Source organism: Hippocampus zosterae, chromosome 14, assembly GCF_025434085.1.
Source record: "Hippocampus zosterae strain Florida chromosome 14, ASM2543408v3, whole genome shotgun sequence".
NCBI lineage: Eukaryota > Metazoa > Chordata > Actinopteri > Syngnathiformes > Syngnathidae > Hippocampus > Hippocampus zosterae.
In genome coordinates this window covers 21,016,506-21,039,466 of record NC_067464.1, presented here as the reverse complement: position 1 = coordinate 21,039,466, position 22,961 = coordinate 21,016,506, and the positions used below count along the sequence as shown (strand labels likewise).

Here is a 22,961-nt window from a genome sequence, read left to right as displayed (position 1 = left end):
AATACCACACTTTTCATGCAGGTCATATCATATTATATTGTTGCATCTATCCGGCCTGAAGGCCGGTCCCTGAAAATATTGTCTGACATGAAACTGGTCAGTGGGGCAAAAAAGGTTGAGGACCTCGGATTTAGAGTGTTCAATCAGCCTGGCATGCATGTTTTTTGGAATGTGTGAGGAAACCGGAGTACCTGGAGAAAACCCACGCAGGCACGGGGAGAACATGAACACTCCACACAGGGACGCCGGAGCTGGAATCAAACCCGATACCTCTGCTCTAACCACTGGATCACCGGTCTGCCCTACAGCAGACACACACACACACACACACAGAGATGATCTGAAATTGTCCACGGGTTTATACAAGGCTTCATATAATTTTTTGAAAAATACACACATTCTCGTGTGTGCACTGTGGTGATCTAACAGGAAAAATTGTTCATGCTATCTAAGACGGAACACACCGCCAACGTGGTGGCGCCAAATTTAAAATACTTTGTAAAATCTTATATATCAAATATCGAGGACTCACCTCATTTGAGTAATTGTTGCTTCCTTTGTCCTCACTCCTCTGTTTCCATGGTAGCAGCTCCCATCAGAAATTCCATCAAGGAGGGAGGAGATGGTGTCATTTTGATAGTTGACTACAGATGACATCACGTCATTTGTGTGTGTCACAAATGTGTGTCACGACTATTATTGTCACCACAAATGTCCACTTTATACTTGATAGTTCAAATTGGATTAAATGGAATTCTAATATCCATTCTGTTAACGCTTCAAAACTTTGCAGATGCAAAGACGTGCGCGATTGGTCTGTCCCAAGAACGTCTCCCACACCCCCTACCACCAATGCGCAGAGTTCATATTTTAACGTCTCATACATTTGCAAAAAATAAATATATGCAGATATATTGCTTACACATTACGTTGAGTGTGAAAATCTGTGAAGAACTATCAACATGGTTTCATTTCCTGTACGTGGCCAAATGCATTTGAGAAAGAGCAGCCTAATGACTACAAACCTTCGAAGCAAGTTTAATTCAGTGTTGTGAGTCTTGTCATAAAGTCTTTGGTATCAAGTATTGCCCCAAATGGAACAGATACTCAGTAAAATGTGTCCATTTGTGGCAGTCAAAAGGAGCACACACGATTGACTGTACATACGTCTTTATTCCACGACTGCCAACAAACGGGTCTGAACAATTTCAAATTTGCGCCAAAGACATTCACATAAACACGCTCCCTACTGTATGTCTGCTGGATGAGAAGCATGGTCCCAGTGTCCGCCATGAATTCAAACTAAAATCGTCAAGAAATTACGATGGTTATTTAATCTGAAGTCCTGCATCGTTGACGGACCAGCTGGTAAATTCCCGTTTTCTCGTACGTCACCATCGAAGAGCTACAGGACTTAAGCAGAGGATACGCCAGCTTAAACATACGGCATGCATGCGTGCACGCTAAAAACACGTTAGCTTGAAGCATACGGTAGCATGCCAAGACATACAGATACAAGCTAAAACATGTTTTCAAAAAGGCAACGGATGCAAAACTGAGTTCCGTTGTATTTTATTTAGCCATCGTACAAAGTACTCAAGTTTTTCGATCAATCATCACCCAGAAATCCATCAAATTCCTCAGAATTGAACAATTTTGCAAGTCCCGGTAATCCATCAAAAACGCTGTTCGTTCTCATTGTCAGAGTCACTCTCATTGTCATGTGGCTCCACAGAAATGATGCCGGCTTTGCCAAAAACTCGAACAACAGTGCAAGCAGACAAGTTCGTCCAAGCAGCCACAATCCATTCGCAAATTGTGGCGTAACTCGCCCAGCGCTGCCTCTCACTCTTTGTAAAGTTGTGTTTGCCATCGATCATCCATTGTTCCCATGCCGTTCGCAACTTTACTTTGAACGCCCGGTTGATGCCGATGTCCAGCGGTTGGAGTTCTTTAGTCAAGCCTCCGGGAATAATGGCAAGCTCAGAGTTCATTTGCTTGACTTGGTTTTTCACCGCTGCTGTGAGATGGGCACGAATGCCAAAAGCATAACCGATGGCTTGAAGTTTGAACTGAGCTTCGTAGGCATGTCTCTTTGTAGAATTTATTTTCGGGGGTTCTCAGAAACCAAAACCGAAGTTGTTTTGCAACAATGCACATACACACTCTATACAGGTGTTGGTACCTGCTTGGGGCGTCCCTTTAGCGGCCACTTACACGCCCACCCTTCACTCATTGGCAGACTTCTTTGCCGCATTATATATATATATATATATATATATATATATATATATATATATATATATATACATTTCCCCATTGTGGGACAAATAAAGGATATCTTATCTTATATATAGAATTATCCTCATCTCACCCCTCGGGTGGTGTCCGTCCCTCATTCAGCTTGGGTCCTCTACCAGAGGCCAGGAAGCTTGAGGGTTCTGCGCAGTATCCTTGCTGTTCCCAGCACTGCACATTTCTGGACTGAGATGTCCGATGTTGTTCCAGGGATCTGTTGGAACCACTCATCTAGTTTGGGGGTCACTGCCCCGAGTGCTCCGACCACCACAGGCACGACTGTCACCTTTACCTTCCAGGCTCTCTCCAGCTCCTCTCTGAGCCCTTGGTATTTCTCGAGTTTCTCATGTTCCTTCTTCCTGATGTTTCCATCACTTGGGACCGCTACATCCACTACAACGGCTTTCCTCTGCCCTTTATCTATGATTACGATATCTGGTTGGTTCGCCATTACCATCTTGTCAGTCTGGATCTGGAAGTCCCACAGGATCTTCGCTCTGTCATTCTCCACCACCTTTGGAGGTGTTTCCCATTTTGACCTTGGGGTTTCCAGTCTATACTCCGCACAGATGTTTCGGTAGACTATGCCAGCCACCTGGTTATGGCGTTCCATGTAGGCTTTCCCTGCCAGCATCTTACACCCTGCAGTTATGTGTTGGATCGTCTCAGGTGCCTCTTTGCACAACCTACACCTTGGGTCTTGTCTGGTGTGGTATATCTGGGCCTCGATGGCTCTGGTGCTCAAGGCCTGTTGCTGAGCAGCCAGGATGAGTGCCTCTGTGCTGTCCTTCAGGCCAGCCCTCTCTAGCCACTGATAGGACTGATATATATATATATATATATATATATATATATATATATATATATATATATATATATATATATATATATATATATATATACCGGTATTGAATATTATTTCTTATTATATCATCATCTAGTACATTTACAGTAGTTCCCGCTTTTCTCTTTTTGTTCAGTCTGAAGCTGAGAAACTACAGCGGTTGAAGGAGCGAGTGGAGTCTCAGGAGGCAAAACTGAAGAAGATTCGAGCCATGAGAGGTCAAGTGGACTACAGTAAACTGATCAATGGGAACCTCTGTACGCCTGAACATACTCGTACTTTACACTCTCCAAAAGTAGTGGATGACAGTAACATCTTAACCATACATCAATTGATCATGTTTTCTGTGCACAGCGGCAGAGATTGAGCATGTTAGCAGCTTGTTTCAGGAGAAGCAGGCTGAGTTGCAGTCTGCTGTGACTCGTGTTGAAAAGGTACTTTGGGGAGACAGGAGGGGGGTTAAGGAGTCAAGTTCATGTCGCCCCAGGAACTATATGTCATCTATATTTAAACTGATTCACCAGCTGACCCAACAACTGGAGGATCTGAGGAAAGGACGCCTTCAGCTGCATTCCGTTGCATCCCCGCAGGGGGCACCCAACCGACCCCAAGGTAGACACACTGGAATGAAAGCATCCCCACTCTCTAGCCCTGCTGCCTTAGAACTGAGGAAATTCTACCAAGAGCTGCAGGTAATAAATCGTTGTGCTTTTGTTCATGCAAAGTTCTTGACAACACGGAAGGACATTTCTTGTGCTGTCATGTCAGGCTCGCAACCGTCACAACTTGGAGCAGAGTCGCAAGTTAGTACACAATAAGGAGCTGTTGAACAAGAGGAATGCTCAGGTGACAGTGATGGATCAACATATTGGAGACCTGAGGGAGCGACTGCAGAAGAAACGAGCAGAAGTACTCTCACGCCTGAAATGTTTTCTCTTTAGGTGACTGTTTTGTGACCTGCTTCATTGTCTACTTTGCATCTTGCAGTTGAGCCGTATAAATGGAGGAGGCCCACATTCTCCTCAAAGCTCCACTCGTCCGAGTGGTGGAGTCTCAGGCCGAGTGGCTGCCGTCTGCCCTTACATCCAAGCTCCACCTGAAGGGGGACAGAAGGCGGGGTACCACCTGTCACCTGACACATCCCCCAAACCCTCACAACTCAGTCACGTGCGCTCCCTTTCAGGTGGGTACAGATAATTGTTGAATCTCTCACCGAACTGCATAAGATTTCTTCCTCTGATATCTGCCAATTCTTTAACTGGCTACTTTTCTGTCTCCTTTTCCTTGGTTTTTTTTGCCTTCTTCCTGTCCTTTTTGTGTATTGTTGTTTTCATTTTCAACTCCGGCGTTAATGTTCATGGTTGCTGTTCACTTAATCACTCCATTATGATTATTGTTTGTCAATCTCGCTGTAATTTGATGTCATTTGTATGTCCTTGTATTACCCATAACTGTTGCTGTGGGGTCCTGTTTTCATTACTCGTGACCATGGTTGTCCCGTTGGTTGTGCTTTGTGGTTGTTATTGTGGCCGTGGGTGTGCTCATGCAGACGAGGACAAGAGTGGCATCAGCAAGTCTCCCAAGCAATGGAAAGTGTCTGATTTAGACATCACCCTGTCAGAGCCAAATGACTTACGCCCTAAGTCTCCTCATGGGGACCAGAGTAACAACAGTGAGTTTTTAAGGAAAAAAGATTTTCTGTTTACAGGTCATAGCTCCTCACTTCTCCATTTTTATCACAGCCTGTCAATGACATGAATTCCAAAATACAAACCCTGTTCCAGTGAAGTTGGGACGTTATGTTCAACAATGATTTGCAAATCATGTTCAACCTATATTTGATTGAATGCACTAAGAAGACAAGATATTAATGTTCAAACTGATAAACTTTTTAGCAAATAGTCATTAACTTAGAATTTTATGGCTCTTAAGTACAATTGCAAGGAATTTAGGGATTTAATCATCTACGATCCATAATATCATCAAAAAGTTCAGAAAATCTTGACAAATCACTGCATGTCAGCGGCAATGCCGAAAACCAACATTGAATGCCTGTGACCTTCCGTCCCATTGCATTAAAAACCCACATCAGTTGTGTACCACATGGGCTCAGGAACACTTCAGAAAACCAATGTCAGTGGTGACAGTTCAGCGCAACATCCAAGCTCATCTGAGTTTGGTTGATGCAACGTGGAAAAGTACTCTGTGGTCTGACGAGTCCACATTTCAAATTGTTTTTGGAAACTATGAACGTCATGTTGTCCGGGCCAAAGAGGAAAAGAACCATTCGGACTCTAATGGATGGGAAGTTTAAGACGAGATAAGAAGATAAGAAAACCTTTAATAGTCTCCCAATGGAGAAATTCCCACTTGACAGCAGCAAAGTTATGAGAGGAAGAAGTAGAAGAACAAAATAAATAGGAGCTGCTGGAAAGGCAGCCACTCTTGCGGCGCCATCTTGAAGTCAAAATAACACAACAAAACACATAAGACACAGACAGTCGTGCAATCTTAATCACTTTTCCTGCATACACTTTGTGGTTTGAAGCAGTTATAGATGAAAGAGGAGAGGATCAAAGTGTCCTTTCACCAGTGGATCAGAGACGTCATGCTGAAAATATGCACACTACAAGCTATGTTTTGAAAGCCAACACGAAGTAGTAGTAGTATCCATTGGCGAAAAGAGATTGTCTCACATCTCCTGTCCCACGTAATCCGCTTCAAACTCCAAGCCGCGACTCCCAGTTCCACATCCGCATCTGCGCTTTGTGCTGACGCTCCTTTCTTCTCATCGTTGGCTCCTCAAGCCTTGCATCCATCCAGCCGCAGACCGTCCAACAGCACCGATCTCTCCGCTGAACAAAGTGGGGCTGTGTAAAATGCTGCCCATTAAAGGTGCAAAAAAAAAAAAAAAAAACACAAGCACCCCAGAGCTGTCCAGCAATGACAGTCAAATGCCACCGACATTTCTTCCAATCAAAAACAGTGCTGGTATACCCATGCTGCCGAGAAGGCCTAAGCACCAAGCGAGTATCCTCCTTGATGAATGTTGTAGCCATAAAATGCTGAAGAACAATCCACATCCGGTCCCCACGACGCAAAACAAACAACAACAAAAAAGTAAGGCTCATGAGAGCACTTGCCGACAGCTGCCTACTCGGTCGCCATCTTGGACTTGGACTAAAAGCCAGTATCTGTGATGGTATGCGGCTGTGTTAGTGCCCATGACATGGGTAACTTACACATCTGTGAATGCTGAAAGGTACATTCAGGTTTTGGAGTTACATCTGCTGTCATCCAAGCAACATCTTTTTCATGGACGCCCCTGCTTATTTCTGCAAGACAATGTCAAATCACATTCTGCACATTTTACGACGACGCGGCTTCGTAGTGAAAAGTGCGGATACTGGACTGACCTGCCTGCAGTCCAGACCTGTGTCTCAGTGAAAATGCGTGGTGCATCATGAAGCTTAAAATACAACAATGGAGACCCGGGACTGTTGAACAGCTGAAGCTGTAAATCAAGCAAGAATGGGAAAGAATTCCACCTACAAAGCTTCAATAATGAGTGTGTTCACCCCCCAAATGTTTATTGAATGTTGTTAAAAGACAAGGTAAGGTAGCACAGTGGTAAACATGACCTGAACCAGAATTTTTTCAATGTGTTGTAGCCATAAAATCCCAAGTTTTTGATTATTTGCTAAGAACAAAGTTTATCAGTTTGAACATTAAATATCTTGTCTTTGTAATGTATTCAATTAAATCTATTTGTAGCATGATTTGCAAATACCGTATTGGCCCGAATATAAGACGGCCCTGATTATAAGACGACCCCCTCTTTTTCTAGACTCAAGTTTAAAAAAAGACTTTTTGAACACCAAATGAACATTTATACAGAAAATAATTACAGTACATCTGAAACAAACGATTATAACAATATGTTTGAGAGAAAAAGCATGTTATTTTGCCTCATTCAAATTTTAATATCTGAACATTTAAATATGTAAACTAAAGTGCAATCAGATTCGTAAATGAATGGCTTCTGGTTTTTGAAATGTAAATTACATCATAAATTCTTCTCAGCTGCCGGTTAACCTGGCCGATCTTTTCTCCTACGTTTCTCCATTTTCTGTTATCTCTTCTATTATTTTCTTCTCTTTTGTTTCTTACCACGATTTATTTCTTCGTGCTACCGCTATTTTTATTCTTTATTCTTTGTGACAGGGGTTCACTTTGGCCAGGGGAGTCAAGTTCAGCATTCGCTTCAATGATATCTGGCGCCTTCTAGCGTCGTGAATGGGTACAATGTCTAGACCCCGAATATAAGATGACCCCCACCTTTTCAGCCTTTTTTCAATGTGCAAAACACTGTCTTATATTCGGGTCTATACGGTAATTGTATTCAGTTTTTATGTTGAACGCAATGTCCCAACTTCAATGGAATTGGGTTTGAATGTGCATAAACTCCTGCGCTTAAATTTTTATATTCAAACTGTATCTTCATTGTAAAGGAAGCAGGTGGTTATGAGACCTAACATTGTCACCTTATAATGTGAAGTCCTTGTCTACAAGAACACCACCATATCTGATAGCTAGCAGCTGGTTGATGTTTTGTACCACACATACACACCCACACTCATTGTATTTTTATAATGAGCACATTTATCATGTTCTCCATGCTTCCAGAATTCAGATTCTGTTCTGGTTAAAAACTACTTCAAATGTGTGGTCCTGAGGTTGGTGAAGTTGTCTTCAGAATTATAGGTGTGTTGAAAAACAGAGGAAACCTCACAATCATCATAAAAGCTTTTAGTTCCATGCACATAAATGTACACTATTGGGAATACTTCAAATTATTAATCAAATCAAAACATGAAAAACAAATTTGCGAGTGTTTTATTCCTTCATACAAAACGAAGAGAAAATCCAGCTGTTCGAAAAACAAATATGTCTGCCTTTTGCTTTACGTTGATAATACAACACATTCTGAATGATATAGCACTTTCACAACAGCTGCAGCTGTAACAAAGTGCTTTACAAAACAGTTAATTAAATTAAAATAAACACACAACAGAACATAAAAACATGGACAGTCATGCAATCTTAACCCCTTTTCCCTCAAACGCTTTGTTGTGTGAAGCAGTTCTAGATGAAAGAGAATCCAAGTGTCCTTTCACCAGTGGATCAGAGACGTCATGCTCAAAAGGTGCATACATCTGCTACAAGCTAAATTTGAAAGTAAACAAAAAACCTCAGCATCCATTGATGAAAAAAGAGATTGGTTCACATCTCATGTCCCATGTAAGTCAGTTTCAGTTCCAAGCAGCGACTCTCAGTTCCAAATAGGCATCCGTGTTCCGCGCTGACGCCCCTCCCTCCTTATCCTCGGGTCCACAAGCCATCCATCCAGCCGCACCAACGCAGACTGTCCAACAACATCACCATCTCCGCTGAACAAAACGGGGCTGTGAAAAATGCAGCTCCTTACAGGCGCAAAAAACACAATCGCACAAATGGCACACCACTGAAGAAGCATGCCCTCCACTCCAGCGGGTGCTGTAAACAAAAACGAAGAGAGCTGAATATAATAGAGCAAAGATTTGGGGCCTGTGTCATCTTCAAGTATTCTGATATATTCAAACAGCTGAACGATCCCTTTATACAATAGATAGGATCAAAACCACAAGGTGAGTAGTACACAGATGTGCCATATCGCTCGTCTCGACCATCAAGTCTCAACTTATGAGTGGAATATGTATCATATTCATTTTTTTAAGCAGTTAATGTAGAACAGCTGGACAGTTGACCAACGCTTTTGTCTTGTTTCTTCATTGCTTACCTCATACTGTCACAGCGGCAGACAAAGTGAGTTTGCCCATTTGCACGCCAGAGAGGACACGAAAATACACCGGTTAGCTTGGCATGTGCTATCAGCTTCGACGACAAATGGATGTATTGAAATTAGTCCAAAAGGATAAGCGCTTTCAGAAAATGGATGGATGGATTTTTGTCAGAACACCCTGGATTTTTCTGCCAATTCACAGTGTACTGTGGGGGAGCCTAGTGGCTCAAGTAGAATTTAAGGCTGTCAAAGCGCTTTGGACAACATATGGCTTAGTGTCGGTACTTCCTGTCCGACTGCCAAATCTGCATACCCACTTCCCTCCCTCCCTCACTAACTAACTAATTAACTCACTAACTAATATTCTGCATCGAAAAACATTTATTTGCACAAATCCAACCACGGGATATCAGCACAGAATGGGAGACTTGGACCAGGACTTTTTTTAATCCCATTGTAATCTTAAATGCCAAAGCAAATGCCACAGAGTTATTTATGGGCCTGGCTTGGGTGAAGTGGAAACGATGGTGTTGTAAATCATGTCAACAGGCTACTAGCGCACACGTACACACAATTAGAGGAAGGTGAAATAACTCCTAAGCTTTTGCATCTACGTTCTGCAATAATTTGTGCAGATGTTTTCAGATCACTACTTTTTTTTGTTGTAAAGTACAGCATCGCCGTGTTAGTTTTGATAAATATACCGTAGATGCATGTCTTTTCGTGCAGAGCACATTCACATTTTCTACCAACTAAATCTTGAAATTCTCTTGAGCTAATGTTACAAAAAAAAGTTATAAACCACGCATCCTCTCTGGAGTCCTGGGTTATATCAGCAGGCAACGTTTGATAATGTTTCTAAAAATAAACAGTCTTTAGAACAATAGCAACAAATTGATAATGCCTAGTCACTGTTTATTCTGTGTTTTACATCATCTGGCAGCAGTGTACTGCCATACTGCCGTATCACATCGTGTAATGTTCAAGATTGCATTGTTCTTTTAACTGTAATGTCTACTACGATTTTATATTTGTCATTGGATGAAGAGACAAAAAGGAAGTTTCAACATGTAGTCTTCTGCAGCAGGACAGAATGTGATGACAAGTGCTGCAGAGTGATTCCCTATCTGGACTTCAAGACAGATAGCCAATTTTCCGAACTGTGCAGAGCTGACTGTTTACTTCCTGTTGTCACTTCTTTCGTCCTGAGGTCAGCGAGATTGTGCAGTGGCACTCAATGTGTTGTGCAGCTGATTTTACCGACCACAGGACTCAGTACATAATAAGTATTAGTCTGTATCAGCACGGTGACGTGGTTGTGCTGTACACAGCCATGCCAAATGGTGAGATAACACTACTTAAAATAATTCTTGACAATGGGGACTTGTTGTTTTTGGAATGGAATTGTCCCACTAAAAACAACAAGTGCTAGTATGAATTTTTATCAAATTCCGTATTTTGTCCACTAAAAGCACGCAACTAAAAGCATTCAATTTTCTCAAAAGTCGACAGTGCACCGTATAATCCGATGTGCCTTACATAATTTCAGCTGCAGCGGTTGTAAAAGCTCTATAGAAATAAAGCGGTATTGTATTGCATTTCCTTTAGCATAGCTCTGTCACATTGCGCGGTGGTGGTGGACCCCAAAAAGCAGGCAGGAGGGAGGAGCAGGGTGTATTTGAAGAAGTGTATTGATAAAACACAGAAAACTAAATCCTAAACAAGCAAAGTCCAAAGTAGCAAACAAAAACCATGACTGAAGCTCAAAACTATCAATAATAGAAACATGACCAGAACCATTACAAACAAACAAACAAAGATGACAGCAGCAAAAACCAACAGTAAACAAACGAACATGACAGTAGCAAAGAGCAAACAACGACCCCAACATGAGTGCTCGGGCTGGGAGTCCTTTTAAAGCCACTAATTATCTAACGACCAACAGGTGTGCAGCTGCAAGGAAAAGCCCCACAGTGCCACCTGTTGGTCACAAACCAAAACATGACAAGCTCCATCTAATCTAATGGATGCATAATGCAACTGCATCCACTATTGTAGCTTCTATTCTATACAATTTATAATGCAGTGGGCCCGACATATGAAAAAAGTTTTAAATTGGGTCATTCATTGAAGGTGCGCCCTATACTCTGAAGCACCTTATAGTGTGGAAAATACGGTATGTGTTTTTTTTTTTTCATGGCAGCACATATGATAAACAGACTAAAATAGCTTTAAGCAAATTTATTAATGAAGGATGGGACCATTTACCCCTGAATTCAGCAGCCATAAATAAAGAGTCGGATGACTGGTGCTATCCTCTGTTCCAGACAGTTATGTAACTCCGCCAGCATGAGAGAGTCTCAGTTAAATTGTTCCACTGCAAAGAAAATGAGCCCTGATTAAAAGGTCCCAGAGGCACTTGTACATCCCAGCCTACAGACTTTAATATATCCTTTATTTGTCCCACACTGGGGAAATTTACAGTCTACAGCAGCAAGATTGTGCAAAGAAGAAAAAAACAAACACCGTACAATTAAGTACAATATAAATACAAAATGGATAAGTCGCAGTGCTATTTACAATAGTTTTTCACATCATTTAATTATTATTATTATTTTTTATTTTATTTTTTAATTCAGCAGCCTGACAGCAGTCGGTAGGAACGAGCGGCAGTATCTCTCCTTCTTGCAGCGCGGGTGTAACAGTCTCTGGCTGAAAGAGCTACCGAGTGCTGTCAGGGCTGGCTGGAGGGGGTGGGAGGGACTGTCCATCATAGCTTTTAGCTTAGTTAGCATCCTCCTGTTGACCACCTCCTCCAGAGTGTCAAGGGAGCAGCCCAGGACAGAACTGGCCTTCCTGACCAGTCGCTCCAGTCTCTTTGTCTCGGGCCGAGATGCTGCCTGACCAGCAGACAATGCCATAATGGATGGCCGAGGCCACCACCGAGTTATAGAAAGTCTTAAGGAGTGACCCCTGAATCCCAAAAGACCTCAGTTTCCTGAGTAGGAAGAGTCGGCTCTGTCCTTTCCTAATCAGGGTGTCCGTGTTCATAGACCAGTCCAGTTTGTTGTTCAGAAGAACACCTAGGTACTTGTAGGAGGTCACCCTCTCTATGTCCATACCCTGGATGTTCATCGGTGCTGGTGAGGACTGTTTCCTGCAGAAATCCACAACCAATTCCTTAGTTTTCCTAGGGTTGATCTGGAGGAGATTCTGCTGGCACCAGTCCACAAAGTCCATCGTCAGTCCCTTGTACTCCCGATCGTCCCCTTCTGTAATGAGGCCAACAATCGCAGAGTCATCAGAGAACTTCTGAAGGTGGCAGTTTGGAGTGGCGTGTCTGAAGTCCGAGGTGTAGAGGATGAACAGGAATGGAGCCAGGACAGTCCCCTGCGGCGCTCCAGTGCTGCATAGAAGCCCCTCTGACTCACAGCTCACGTACTGCGGCCGGTTTGTGAGGTAGTCTATGATCCATGCTTCGAAATGGTGGTCAACTCCGGCGTTCTGCAGTTTGCCTCCCAGTAAGTAGGCCTGGATGGTGTTGAAGGCACTGGAGAAATCAAAGAACATGATTCTCACAGTGCTCCCAGCCTTCTCCAAGTGTGACAGAACTGAGTGGAGGAGGGAGATAATGGCGTCTTCCACGCTGATGCCAGGATGATCGGCAAACTGCAGCGGGTCCAGTGCCGAGCTCACCAGCCCTCGAAGGTGGGCGAGTCTCTCCAGCATCTTCATCAGGTGAAACGTCAGTGCCACCGGTCTGTAGCTGTTCAACTCCTTAGGGTGGGGGGTCTTGGGCACTGGGACCAGGCTCGAAGTTTTCCACAGCTGTGGAGCTCTGCCCAGCTTCAGGCTCAGGTTGAACATGTGCTGGACAATGTCACACAGCTGGTCAGAGCAGGTCCTGAGGAGCCGGGAACTGATCTTGTCTGGACCTGCTACCTTCCTCACGTTCATTTTCCTCAGTGGGTTCCTCACCTGCTCTGTTGTGACGGACAGGCAGGTAGCAGGTGCCAGATTGGATTGTTGAGAGGAGGGGGAGTAGAAGAAGTCCTCAGTGAGCCCGCTGGCTCATTATCTTTTGCCAACAGTCATGAACTTGGGTCTTAAACTGGTCAGAGATTTTAAATTGCACAGGCAAATTGGTGCCGTTGTTAAATACAGCTTATTTCATCTTAGGCGGCTGGCTAAAGTAAAACCTTTCCTTTGTCATTTGAACTTTGAAACAGTCAATCCCCCATTAAGTGTCTCCAATTGGTCCAGAATGCTGCTGCTTGACCCTTGACTGTTACTCGTAAGTGGTAGCACATCACTCCTACTCTGGCATCCTTTCACTGGGTCCCTATACATTTTTAAGTTCTTTTTAACATCCTATTATTTTTTTCTGGATCTTTAAATGGCCTCACCCGACCTTGAGCTCCTCCATCCCTCTCTTTGGAATGGCCTCCCGTTGAACGTTAGGCAAGCCTCCTCTGTGTCTATCTTTAAAACTAGTCTTAGAATTTGCTTTATTTTGGGGTTTTGAAACAGCATGAGACTTGACTTTTAGATTGACTGTTTTTGTGCTTTCTACTGTCATTGTTATTAATTTATTGTTTTATTTTTGTTGTTGTATATACTGTATGATCTTTCCTCCCTATACAGCATTTGGTATACAGCAGTGGTGGTTTTCAAGTGCTCTATAAATACAGTTGAGATTACCGTTAATTGAGATAGATTTTAATATTGTATATATTGCATTACATAAGATTTAAGCAAGTGACATGCTCTACAAATTGCTGTTTGAACAGGTTTTGAGAAGTTGCTCGGTTGTATTTGTGCTTCAGCATCAGATAACCTTAACCTTGACACATTAAAAGTACTTGGTGGCCTCAGTGCCAGACCTGTAATTTCAGATTCTTGTTGTAAATAACTGAGGATACACCAGACCCGCACTGCTTTATTGCACACATGTATGTCCTTCACTGGAATTCAGTGCCTGTCTTGTCATCTTGTCAATCACAGCTACTAATCAGGCGGCAAGTAAGTCAACATGGCCCATTCAGTGTATGTATCGTATCATGTGATGTATTCAATTTATGCCAACTTTTACTCCATGTCTTTATTCCCATTTCTCACACTTGATCTTATTTTCACAATTTTTCAACCGCTTTTTTTTTTTTTGTAATGATGTGATATGAGCAGTAGATCTTCTAACCTGTTCTCTGTCTTGTCGTACAGCCAGTGAAGCATCGGAGCCAATGATTGGTAAAAATGGGTCGAATTGGAGGACCTACAGTGCAGAACAGGTACGCTTTATAGGCATGACATAAGACTTGAGACATACCCACACCATTAAATGTGAACGGGGGAAAAACATCTTTTAAATGCTTCTGTAGCTAAAAACACAAAAAAAGCTACAATGCTATAGCTTTAGTTTTAAGTGTTTACTCTCAACTCCCACAGGGTCCATCAGTTACCGCTGACTTTCCTGATGCCTTTCTTCATGAATGTGCAAATGTCAGACATCTTGTAGAAAGAATTCCCAGGACAATAGAAACTGTTTCAAGAAAAGAAAGAGTCAGTTTTCAATCCATGTCTGTGCAATGGTCAAGTTAAAATTTCCCACTTACATGAACGTTTGACAAGAAACGCTCAAAAGAAGATGCTCATGGTTGGCTGAGTTTTGGTTCCTTTTTTTTTTGTCAGCATCTTCCTTCTGGTTATGGCACTTACCCCACCACCAGCAACCACGTAACAGGGAATCACTGCTCCACCAGCTCCCTGCCCCGATCTGCTCCTGGCACATTGGGATGGCCCCGATCGAGCCCTGTGAACGCCACGTCGTCTTCTTCAACCTCTTCCTCCTCCTCTTCACAGCAAATTCAACAACGTATTGCTGTCCCTCCAACTTCAAACCAAGGTAATATCCGACCTGATGTTTAACCAAACATCCCCATTATAGGCAAGTGAGTGAAACCACATAAACCAATCATTGTTCTCCTTTTTGTATTGGTAGTCTAACTATATGTGATTAAAAACAAAAAACGTGTTCCTGACATCCGTAACTGAAGCCATCAATTTGTCTCACCTGATAGGCTCGAACACTGGCTCCCAGACTTTGTCCTTGCCACCTCAGAGCGAACGAACAGATCCACCTCCAGCAGTGGCTGTACGTCCTTACGTCCCTGACCATCCATCCAGGCCGCAGTCTCCAAGAAAGGGCCCTGCGACAATGAACAGCAGCTCCATCTACAGCATGTATCTTCAGCAGCCTCAAGCTAAGAATTATGGCTCACTCAGCAACAGGACTGCTGTTAAAGCAGGTAAACTAAACAGCAATAAAAAACAAATCCAGATTCTTCGGTCTTTTGAATCATTTCCTTTCTGCCCCACAGTCTATGGGAAACCCATCCTGCCAACCTCCTCCACATCTCCATCCCCTCTTCCTTTTCTCCACAACGGAACAAGAACAGAACATGCTACAGACAAGGAAGGAGTAAGGGGAGTTGGAGGAGGAGAACCCATCGATGGGTCAAATTTACCGCCTCCGAGTGTGGACAACATTCCTCGTCCTCTCAGTCCTACTAAGCTCACTCCAGTTGGTAGGTTGTACAGGATAAAATCAGCGATGTCCCGCTACCTGGAAACATTAAGAAGTTCCACCACTTGGTCACAAGACCACATTTTCTTGTGATACAAACTCCCAGTTTGTATCACGCACTGTATTAAGTGTTCTACGGGTTACGGTCAGTGGTACTAAAGAAACGATAGGAAGCAGAGCTGGAGGTGATGGAAATGAAGATGTTGAGGTTTTCTGTTTGGATCCACCAGGTTGGGTTGGATTACAAAATGCGTATCATAGGGAAAAGCTGAAAGTAGAAAATGACTTGCAAATGCTAAATTGTGACATATGTTCAGTTCCATTGAGTCTCACAGTTTTGTGTGTATTTTTCATCAGGCCAGGCAATTTTATTTATGTAGCACATTTCATGCACAAAAGCAATTCAATGTGCTTCACACAACTACAAGCATTTACAAATACAACTGTTAAGGACACTCAGAAGCAAAGCAGGTAAATATTAGCTTAGAAAAATTAACAGAATGTAAATTGACACCATTTAAACACAGGAACAAAAAACTTAAGATGAAATAAAAGTAGAGTTTTTAAATAAGTCAAAGACAAAATGAATAAAAATTGTTTGGAGGAACTTAATTAAAGTTATGGGGGGGTGAGCAATGTTCGGTATTCCCCCCTGGGATATGACTTCACTTCTGTTGGCAGTTTATTCCATTTGTGTGCAGCATAACAGCTAAATGCGGATTCACCATGTTTACTTAAATTTTTTGGCTCAATTCCACTAAGGCTAATTTTATATTCACTCAGCATTTCTGTCAATATATTCAAGATTCAGACAATTCTGTGATTGTAAGACCAGTAGCAGAATTTTAAAATTGGTTCTACTGCTAACTGGGAGCCAGTGTAAAACCTTTAGCATTGTAGTAATATGGTCTTATCTCTTTGTTTTGGTCAGAACCCAAGCTGTAGTTTTCTGAATGTTTTCTGCAGCTTTTTGATGCCCTTTTGAGGCAGTTCAATAAGAAGACGATGACAATAATCAAGTCCACTGGTGATAAAAGCATGGATAAGTTTCTGCTGATCTGCTTGGAGTATGCAACTAGTCAGGATGTTTTTCAGTTGGTAAAAGGCTGTTTTGGAGTTTGAGTTGATATGATGGATGACACGTCTGAGTCAGCAGCCCAAGATTCTTGACTCGGATTTTGGTTTCAAAAGACAGTGACTGCAGGTGGTTTCACAGAGAAATCTTTTTTTTCTTTATTGCCAAAAACAATTACCTCCATTTTGTTTTGGTTAAGAGGCAGAAAATTTTGGTTCATCCAGTTGTTGAATTGCTCTAGACGTTGACACAATATGTTCATTGAACTGATGTCATTCGGGGAATTAATAAATACAGCTCTATGTCATCTGTATATACGTGACGGCCAACATTGGCTTTCTGAAGCATTTGACTCAAAGGTAACACGTACGGGCTGAATGGTAAGATTCCAAGGCCTGAGTCTTGAGTTGTCAAGGTCATTCAACCATATTCAGTCGAGTGAATCTACCCTGCATCCGACTGACTGAATGAATGGTTTTAAAGGCAGAATTTTGCTTGTCGTTCTCTATTTGCATCTCAGTAGATAAATTGGTGTCCATCAGATGGGTGTTCACTCATGAAAGAATCTTGGTAGCATCAGTGACTTATGAAATTCACAAACAAGTTTCTTAATATTTCTATGATACCATCTGTTTTCAGCCCACTCTCAATTACGCTATCAAAACGATGCTGACCTTGAAGTCCTTCGCCGACGTCTCAGCAATGCCCCACGACCTCTGAAGAAGCGCAGTTCGATTACTGAACCTGAGGGCCCACAGGGGCCAAACATTCAAAAGCTACTGTACCAGAGGTTTGTGCGGAACCCCTTTCCATTTTCTCTGCCTAGTTTTAGTCGTTCATATTGAGGGTTGATCGAGTGGTCATTTTTTGTCATATCTGCAGGTTTAACACTTTGGCTGGAGGCATGGAAGCGGTCTCAGGTAGGATTTTGTCACCTCAGTGACTCTCATCTCCACAATACAGTACATCATGGTTCAATAGTCAACATAGCGCACTCTTTATTTTAGGCAGTCCTTTCTACCAGCCTGATTGTGTTTTGAGTGACATGGACAACATCCAATCTGCCAAGGGGAATGTCGAACCATGTGAAAAGCATGCCAGCTTGACAACAGAGGACGCAGAAGTTCAAAATTTGAACTTGGACTGTCGCCACTTATCACCGGGGGCCATTGAAACGGCTACCACGGGAGAAGTGAGAGAGAATGCGTCACCACAAACGAACCTTGCCTCAACCCCTGTTAAGTCTGAAGATCAGAATAATAATCAAAGCAGTTCGAGTTTGGCCCACAGTGTGACAAGTCAGGCCTCCCCTTCACCATCACCGCCTACCCCACCTTCAAAGCCGAAGGTAACGTATTGCGCCTTTTGGTGCTTTGAAGAGTTAATACGATCCCTGCATGCTCGCGACAGGAGCAGGGATACGTTTCACAAACATTGACTTTGTCTTCCATTTCTTTGTCTTCCATTTCGACTCTGACTATCTATATCCAGTTGGCTTTTGCTGCATTACCACCAGTGGAAAAAAGGTGGCAGTATTGCGACACCATTGGGGAACAAGGATATTTTTTGCCAACTCAAATGTCATTATATACAAGTTTCAACTGAACATAAATTGCAGAAGCAGCCAAACTATGAAAAAGGCTGTGATTTACCATCTAAAAAATATGGTATTTAGATTTATTCTCATAAAAATAAACTATGACTTAATTATTATTGTACAGTTAATTTATTTCCAATTTTTGATTGTATTATGATTTGATTCTCATGTTTCACTTCTTAAATTACAATTTAGTCTCTTATTTTCATTACCTGTTTTCTCGTCATGGTCTGAAGTTTACTACTGCTGGTTATTGAGCCCTTATGTAGCTGCTAATGTTGTCTTTCCACATTTCTTGCTTTCTTATCAGGTGAAGCGAACCAACTTGAAAAAGCCTTCATCGGAGCGCACGGGCCATGGGCTTAGAGTCAAGTTTAACCCTCTAGCTCTGCTGCTTGATGCATCGTTAGAAGGAGAGTTTGATCTGGTGCAGAGAATTATATATGAGGTAAATCACAGCGTTGGTATTGTCTTATTTTAATAGAACAAATCAGTTTTGGATTTCATAAAAAGCACAACACAATGTACACAGAGAGTTTTGCAATGAACTCCATTCTCTTCCATTTTCTGAGATTGGGTTGCAGGGGCAATACCTTTAACAGGGAAGTCTAGACTTCCACTTTATATATCTTTTCTCAATGCAGAGAAGTAGTGTCTCCATTCTGAGCTCCTCGCAGATCACCGAGCTTCTCACCCTTTCAGGAAAGGAACGCCCGGACACCTCACTAAGGAAATTCAATTCATCTGTCTGTATGAACTGTGTTGCAAAAGAAAAAAAAAGCTCCTTCACTGAATTTACTTTAAATGATGAGGCTATTGAGATGAGTCATGGGAGCATAGCTTGGATCAGATCATGCATCATACCATACATATGTGCAATTGAAAATGAATTGGGGAGGTGATAATTCTTCATCCAGAGGAGAATCTATGAACAGTCACTTACCCGACACGTTTTTTTTGTTTTGTATTTTCACCTGTCCTATTCTGCTGCTGCGAGTCAATAAGCCTGTTCATGCAAGAATGGTTTTGCTGAGCAACGGTCAAGTTCTATTTGTATTATGATGGATATTTACTGGAAATACGCTCAAGAGAGAACACGCTTTGATAAGAAACAAACAGAGAGAAATAGGACAACAGAGCAAAAACAACAACAAACAAAACAAAAAAACCCAACAGTCTAATGATGGTACATGACCTGGGTTTGATTCTGTGTGTTATATGGGCTAGGACGGCAGTGCCACACACTGCAGGAAAGCAGCTATGCTGCCGCCAACTGTTGGCCCTCAGTCTTCCCACTAATGCAATCCACAGCGCCCCTAAAACACATATGGACTGTATGTTGTGATTGTGCTAGGGAAAGGAAGGGAGGCAAAGGCCAACGATCATTGTGTCCTTTCAAGCATGCCCCTCCCCACCCATACTGTGTCATGAGTGTATACATAGCAGGCATTTCATTCTGGTCTCTACATCAGCGGTCCTCAACCTTTTTTGCCCCACGGACCTGTTTAACGTCAGATAACATTTTCAGGGACTGGTCTTTAAGTACGGATAAATACAACAAAATAATATGATATGACCTGCATGAACACTGTGGTAATTTCGGAACATAATAATAAAGATTAACCATGGCACGAGGAACGTCCGATCTGGCTGCAACACTCTCTGGTCACGAGATAAAGTTTAAGATACAAAGTGCATGAAAAATACAACTCACCATCGCTGCATATTATGTAGGGTGGGCTTGGTGCGTGGGAATCTCCCATTGAGATAAATCCGTAGTTTAAGTAGGACTCCTGATAGTTAGTTAGTTAGTTAGTTAGTTAGTTAGTTAGTTAGTTAGTTAGTTAGTTAGTTAGTTAGTTAGTTAGTTAGTTAGTTAGTTAGTTAGTTAGTTAGTTAGTTAGTTAGTTCCGCCCGTTCCTCTTTGGAACATTGGGCGACGAGTTTCCTCCATTTGTTCCGGTCACTGGCAACCCTTCTTGCTCCATGCCAGCTGACACCCATCTCACTGAGGTCTTCTTTGGCAGTCTGTCTCCACGTCTTCTTTGGCCTACCTCTCTTCCTCTTTCCACCCTCTGGCATCCAGTCCATGGCCACACTTGCCGGTCTCTCTCTTGGCAGTCGGAATACGTGGCCGATCATTTTCCTTCTCCTTTCAGAGACAATGTCTGACAGTTCAGCCACTCCTGCCTTCTTCATCACCTCCTCGTTGGTGATGTGGTCTCTCCATGAGATCCTCAGGTTGGATCTCAGGCAACGCCGATGGAAGACATCTAACTTGTTGGTAATGTTGGCTGTCTTCATCCATGTCTCACAGGCGTAAATTGCTGTTGGGATAACCACTGACATATAGAGGGGTAGCTTGGTGGTCGTAGTGATGGCTTTCGATGACCAGATGTTGCGGAGGCATTGGAACACTCCCGCAGCTTTACCAAGCTTACTGTTGACGTCTTTCTCCACACCACCTGTATTTGAGATGTTACTCCCAAGATATTTGAAGCTGTCAATGTACTCTATGTCATGTTGGTGTAGAGTGAGTGGTTGAAGGTGTTGGTGCTGTCCGACGGCCATGGCCTTGGTCTTTTCCTGGCTAATTCGTAAACCAACCTCAACTCCGTGCTCATACAGATTGTTGGTCATATCCTGGAGTGCGGGCTGGGTGTCACTTAACAGAGCCAAATCATCTGCAAATTCCAGGTCAGCTAATCTGCTCCCTCCGTACTTGACACCAACTTTTGCTCCTGTGATGGACTTCCTCATCATAAAGTCAATTATGATGATGAAGAGTAGGGGTGATAGAATGCAACCCTGTTTTACACCAGTGACAATCTCAAAATCATCAGTTGTGCCACTGTTGGTTTTGACACAACAGGTTGAGTTGTGGTACAATGACCTGAAAATGTTGATGTACTTGAGGGGTGCACCATACAGCTGGACGATCTGCCACAGTGACTTCCGGTGGATGCTGTCGAAGGCTTTCTTGAAAGCGATATAGTTGATCATGAGTGGCATCTGAAGTTCTTGGCACTGCTCTATGATGTTTCGAAGGGTAAAGATCTGTTCGGCAAAAGACCTTCCCTTCCTGAAACCGGCTTGCTCTTCCCTCAAGATGTTATCCACTTCATCTTTAAGGCAATGTAGCAGAACGCTGCAGAATACCTTGCTGGGGATTGACAGCAGTGTAATGCCCCGCCAATTATTGCAGTCTGCGAGGTTTTCCTTCTTAGGGAGCGTGACAATGACCCCACGTGTCCAGTCGGCAGGAACCTCTTCAGCATGCCAAATCAGGTTGAACAGGTGGGTAAGGCTCTCCACAAAAGCATCTTGGCCATGTTTCAACAGCTCGGCAGCTACCTCATTGAGTCCCGGTGCCATGTTGTTCTTAAGGCCCTTGATTGCTCTGGCAACCTCAGTCACGGATATAAGATAAGATAAGATATCCTGTATGTAGAAAGAGAAAATTTCGTTGTTGTAATATTTAGAGCTGGAGCTGGTGTCTCTTGATCGAAATTGAAGAAAATGGGAGGCATTGGTTGGTTGAGAATCTCCCTTAAGTGTTCTAGCCATCTTGCTTCTTGCTCCTCGTCGCTTAAAAGTGTCCTGCCATCTTTGCTCCTGATTGGCACGCTAGAGCTGCTCCTGGAGTTGGTTAGCTCCCGCACGATCTTGTATAGGGTCGTCGTGTCGTTGTTCTCTGCTGCTTCCTGTGCCTCTCTTGCTTTCTCTTCTAGCCACTGTCTTTTATCCTTCCTGCAACTCTTCTTCACTGCCCTGTCCAAGCGTCTGTACTCCTCGTCTTCCATCCTCTAGCTCCGGAGCCTCCTCTTTTGTTCTCTTTTTATCTTAGCTACTTTCCTTTCATCAATCAACTTCGAGGTGTTGTCTGTTATCCATCTCTCTTTGTTGGTACCCGTCTTTCTGCCTATAACTGGTTCTGCAGTTTCAGCAATGGCACAAGAGAACATACTCCACTGCTCCTCAATTTTTGCAAGGTGTTGTGATACCTTGAGCTTCCTATTCAACTCCTCACAGAAGCTTTCTGAGAAGTTTTTATTCTTTAGCTTGTCCACTGCGTAAGGTCTCTTGGGATGCACCTTTTTCACCTTCTTCAGCTTCAGCTTGATTTTACTCACCACAAGGAAGTGGTCTGAACCCACATCTGCACCTCTGTAGGAGCGAACGTCGAGCAATGACGAGCGCCACCTTGTGTTGATGCTGATGTAGTCCAGTTCGTTCCGGGTCCCGCCACCAGGTGAAACCCAGGTTACTTTGTGGATCCGTTTGTGCTCAAAAAAGGTGTTACCAATGCTGAGGCTGTTGGTACTGGTTAGCATCAACAGTCTCACCCCGTTGTCGTTCGTGGAGCTCGCAGACCCATGTGGTCCAACTGTGGCATTCAGGCCCCTTCTGTCATTATCCAGTTTTGCGTTGAAGTCTCCAATCAGCATTTTGATGTCATGTCTGGGGATCTCCTCAAGCACGGTCTGGAGCTGGTTGTAGAAGGTGTCTTTATCGTCCGCTGAGGCAGCTTCGGTTGGGGCATAGACTTGTACGATGGTTACTTTGGCATATAAGATAAGATAAGATATCCTTTATTTGTCCCACAATGGGGAAATTTACAGCCTCCAGCAGCAAGAATGTATGTAGAAATAAGAAGAGAAAAAAAACAACAACAAACATCTTTCAATTAAATACAATATGAACACAAATGGATAAATCGCA

The 22,961-nt window shown here is 43.0% G+C and overlaps 1 protein-coding gene across 8 annotated transcripts in view; it reads left to right on the top strand.

Moving 5' to 3' along the window:
* The window catches only part of LOC127614394 (apoptosis-stimulating of p53 protein 1-like), an 82,610-nt gene that overhangs the window by 51,098 nt on the left and 8,551 nt on the right, over positions 1–22,961 (top strand). For 4 of the 8 annotated variants that reach the window (XM_052085677.1, XM_052085673.1, XM_052085680.1 and 1 more), the window contains 14 exons: positions 3,279–3,417; positions 3,497–3,576; positions 3,667–3,834; positions 3,911–4,051; positions 4,130–4,325; positions 4,692–4,814; positions 14,205–14,272; positions 14,673–14,886; positions 15,062–15,289; positions 15,362–15,568; positions 17,282–17,432; positions 17,525–17,562; positions 17,650–17,990; positions 18,550–18,687. In XM_052085677.1, coding sequence (XP_051941637.1) covers positions 3,279–3,417; positions 3,497–3,576; positions 3,667–3,834; positions 3,911–4,051; positions 4,130–4,325; positions 4,692–4,814; positions 14,205–14,272; positions 14,673–14,886; positions 15,062–15,289; positions 15,362–15,568; positions 17,282–17,432; positions 17,525–17,562; positions 17,650–17,990; positions 18,550–18,687 — 2,232 coding nt within the window. Of the gene's footprint in view, positions 1–3,278; positions 3,418–3,496; positions 3,577–3,662; positions 3,835–3,910; positions 4,052–4,129; positions 4,326–4,691; positions 4,815–14,204; positions 14,273–14,672; positions 14,887–15,061; positions 15,290–15,361; positions 15,569–17,281; positions 17,433–17,524; positions 17,563–17,649; positions 17,991–18,549; positions 18,688–22,961 lie in introns of all 8 variants that reach the window. The other 4 variants (XM_052085676.1, XM_052085674.1, XM_052085675.1 and 1 more) reach the window with 4 other exon arrangements.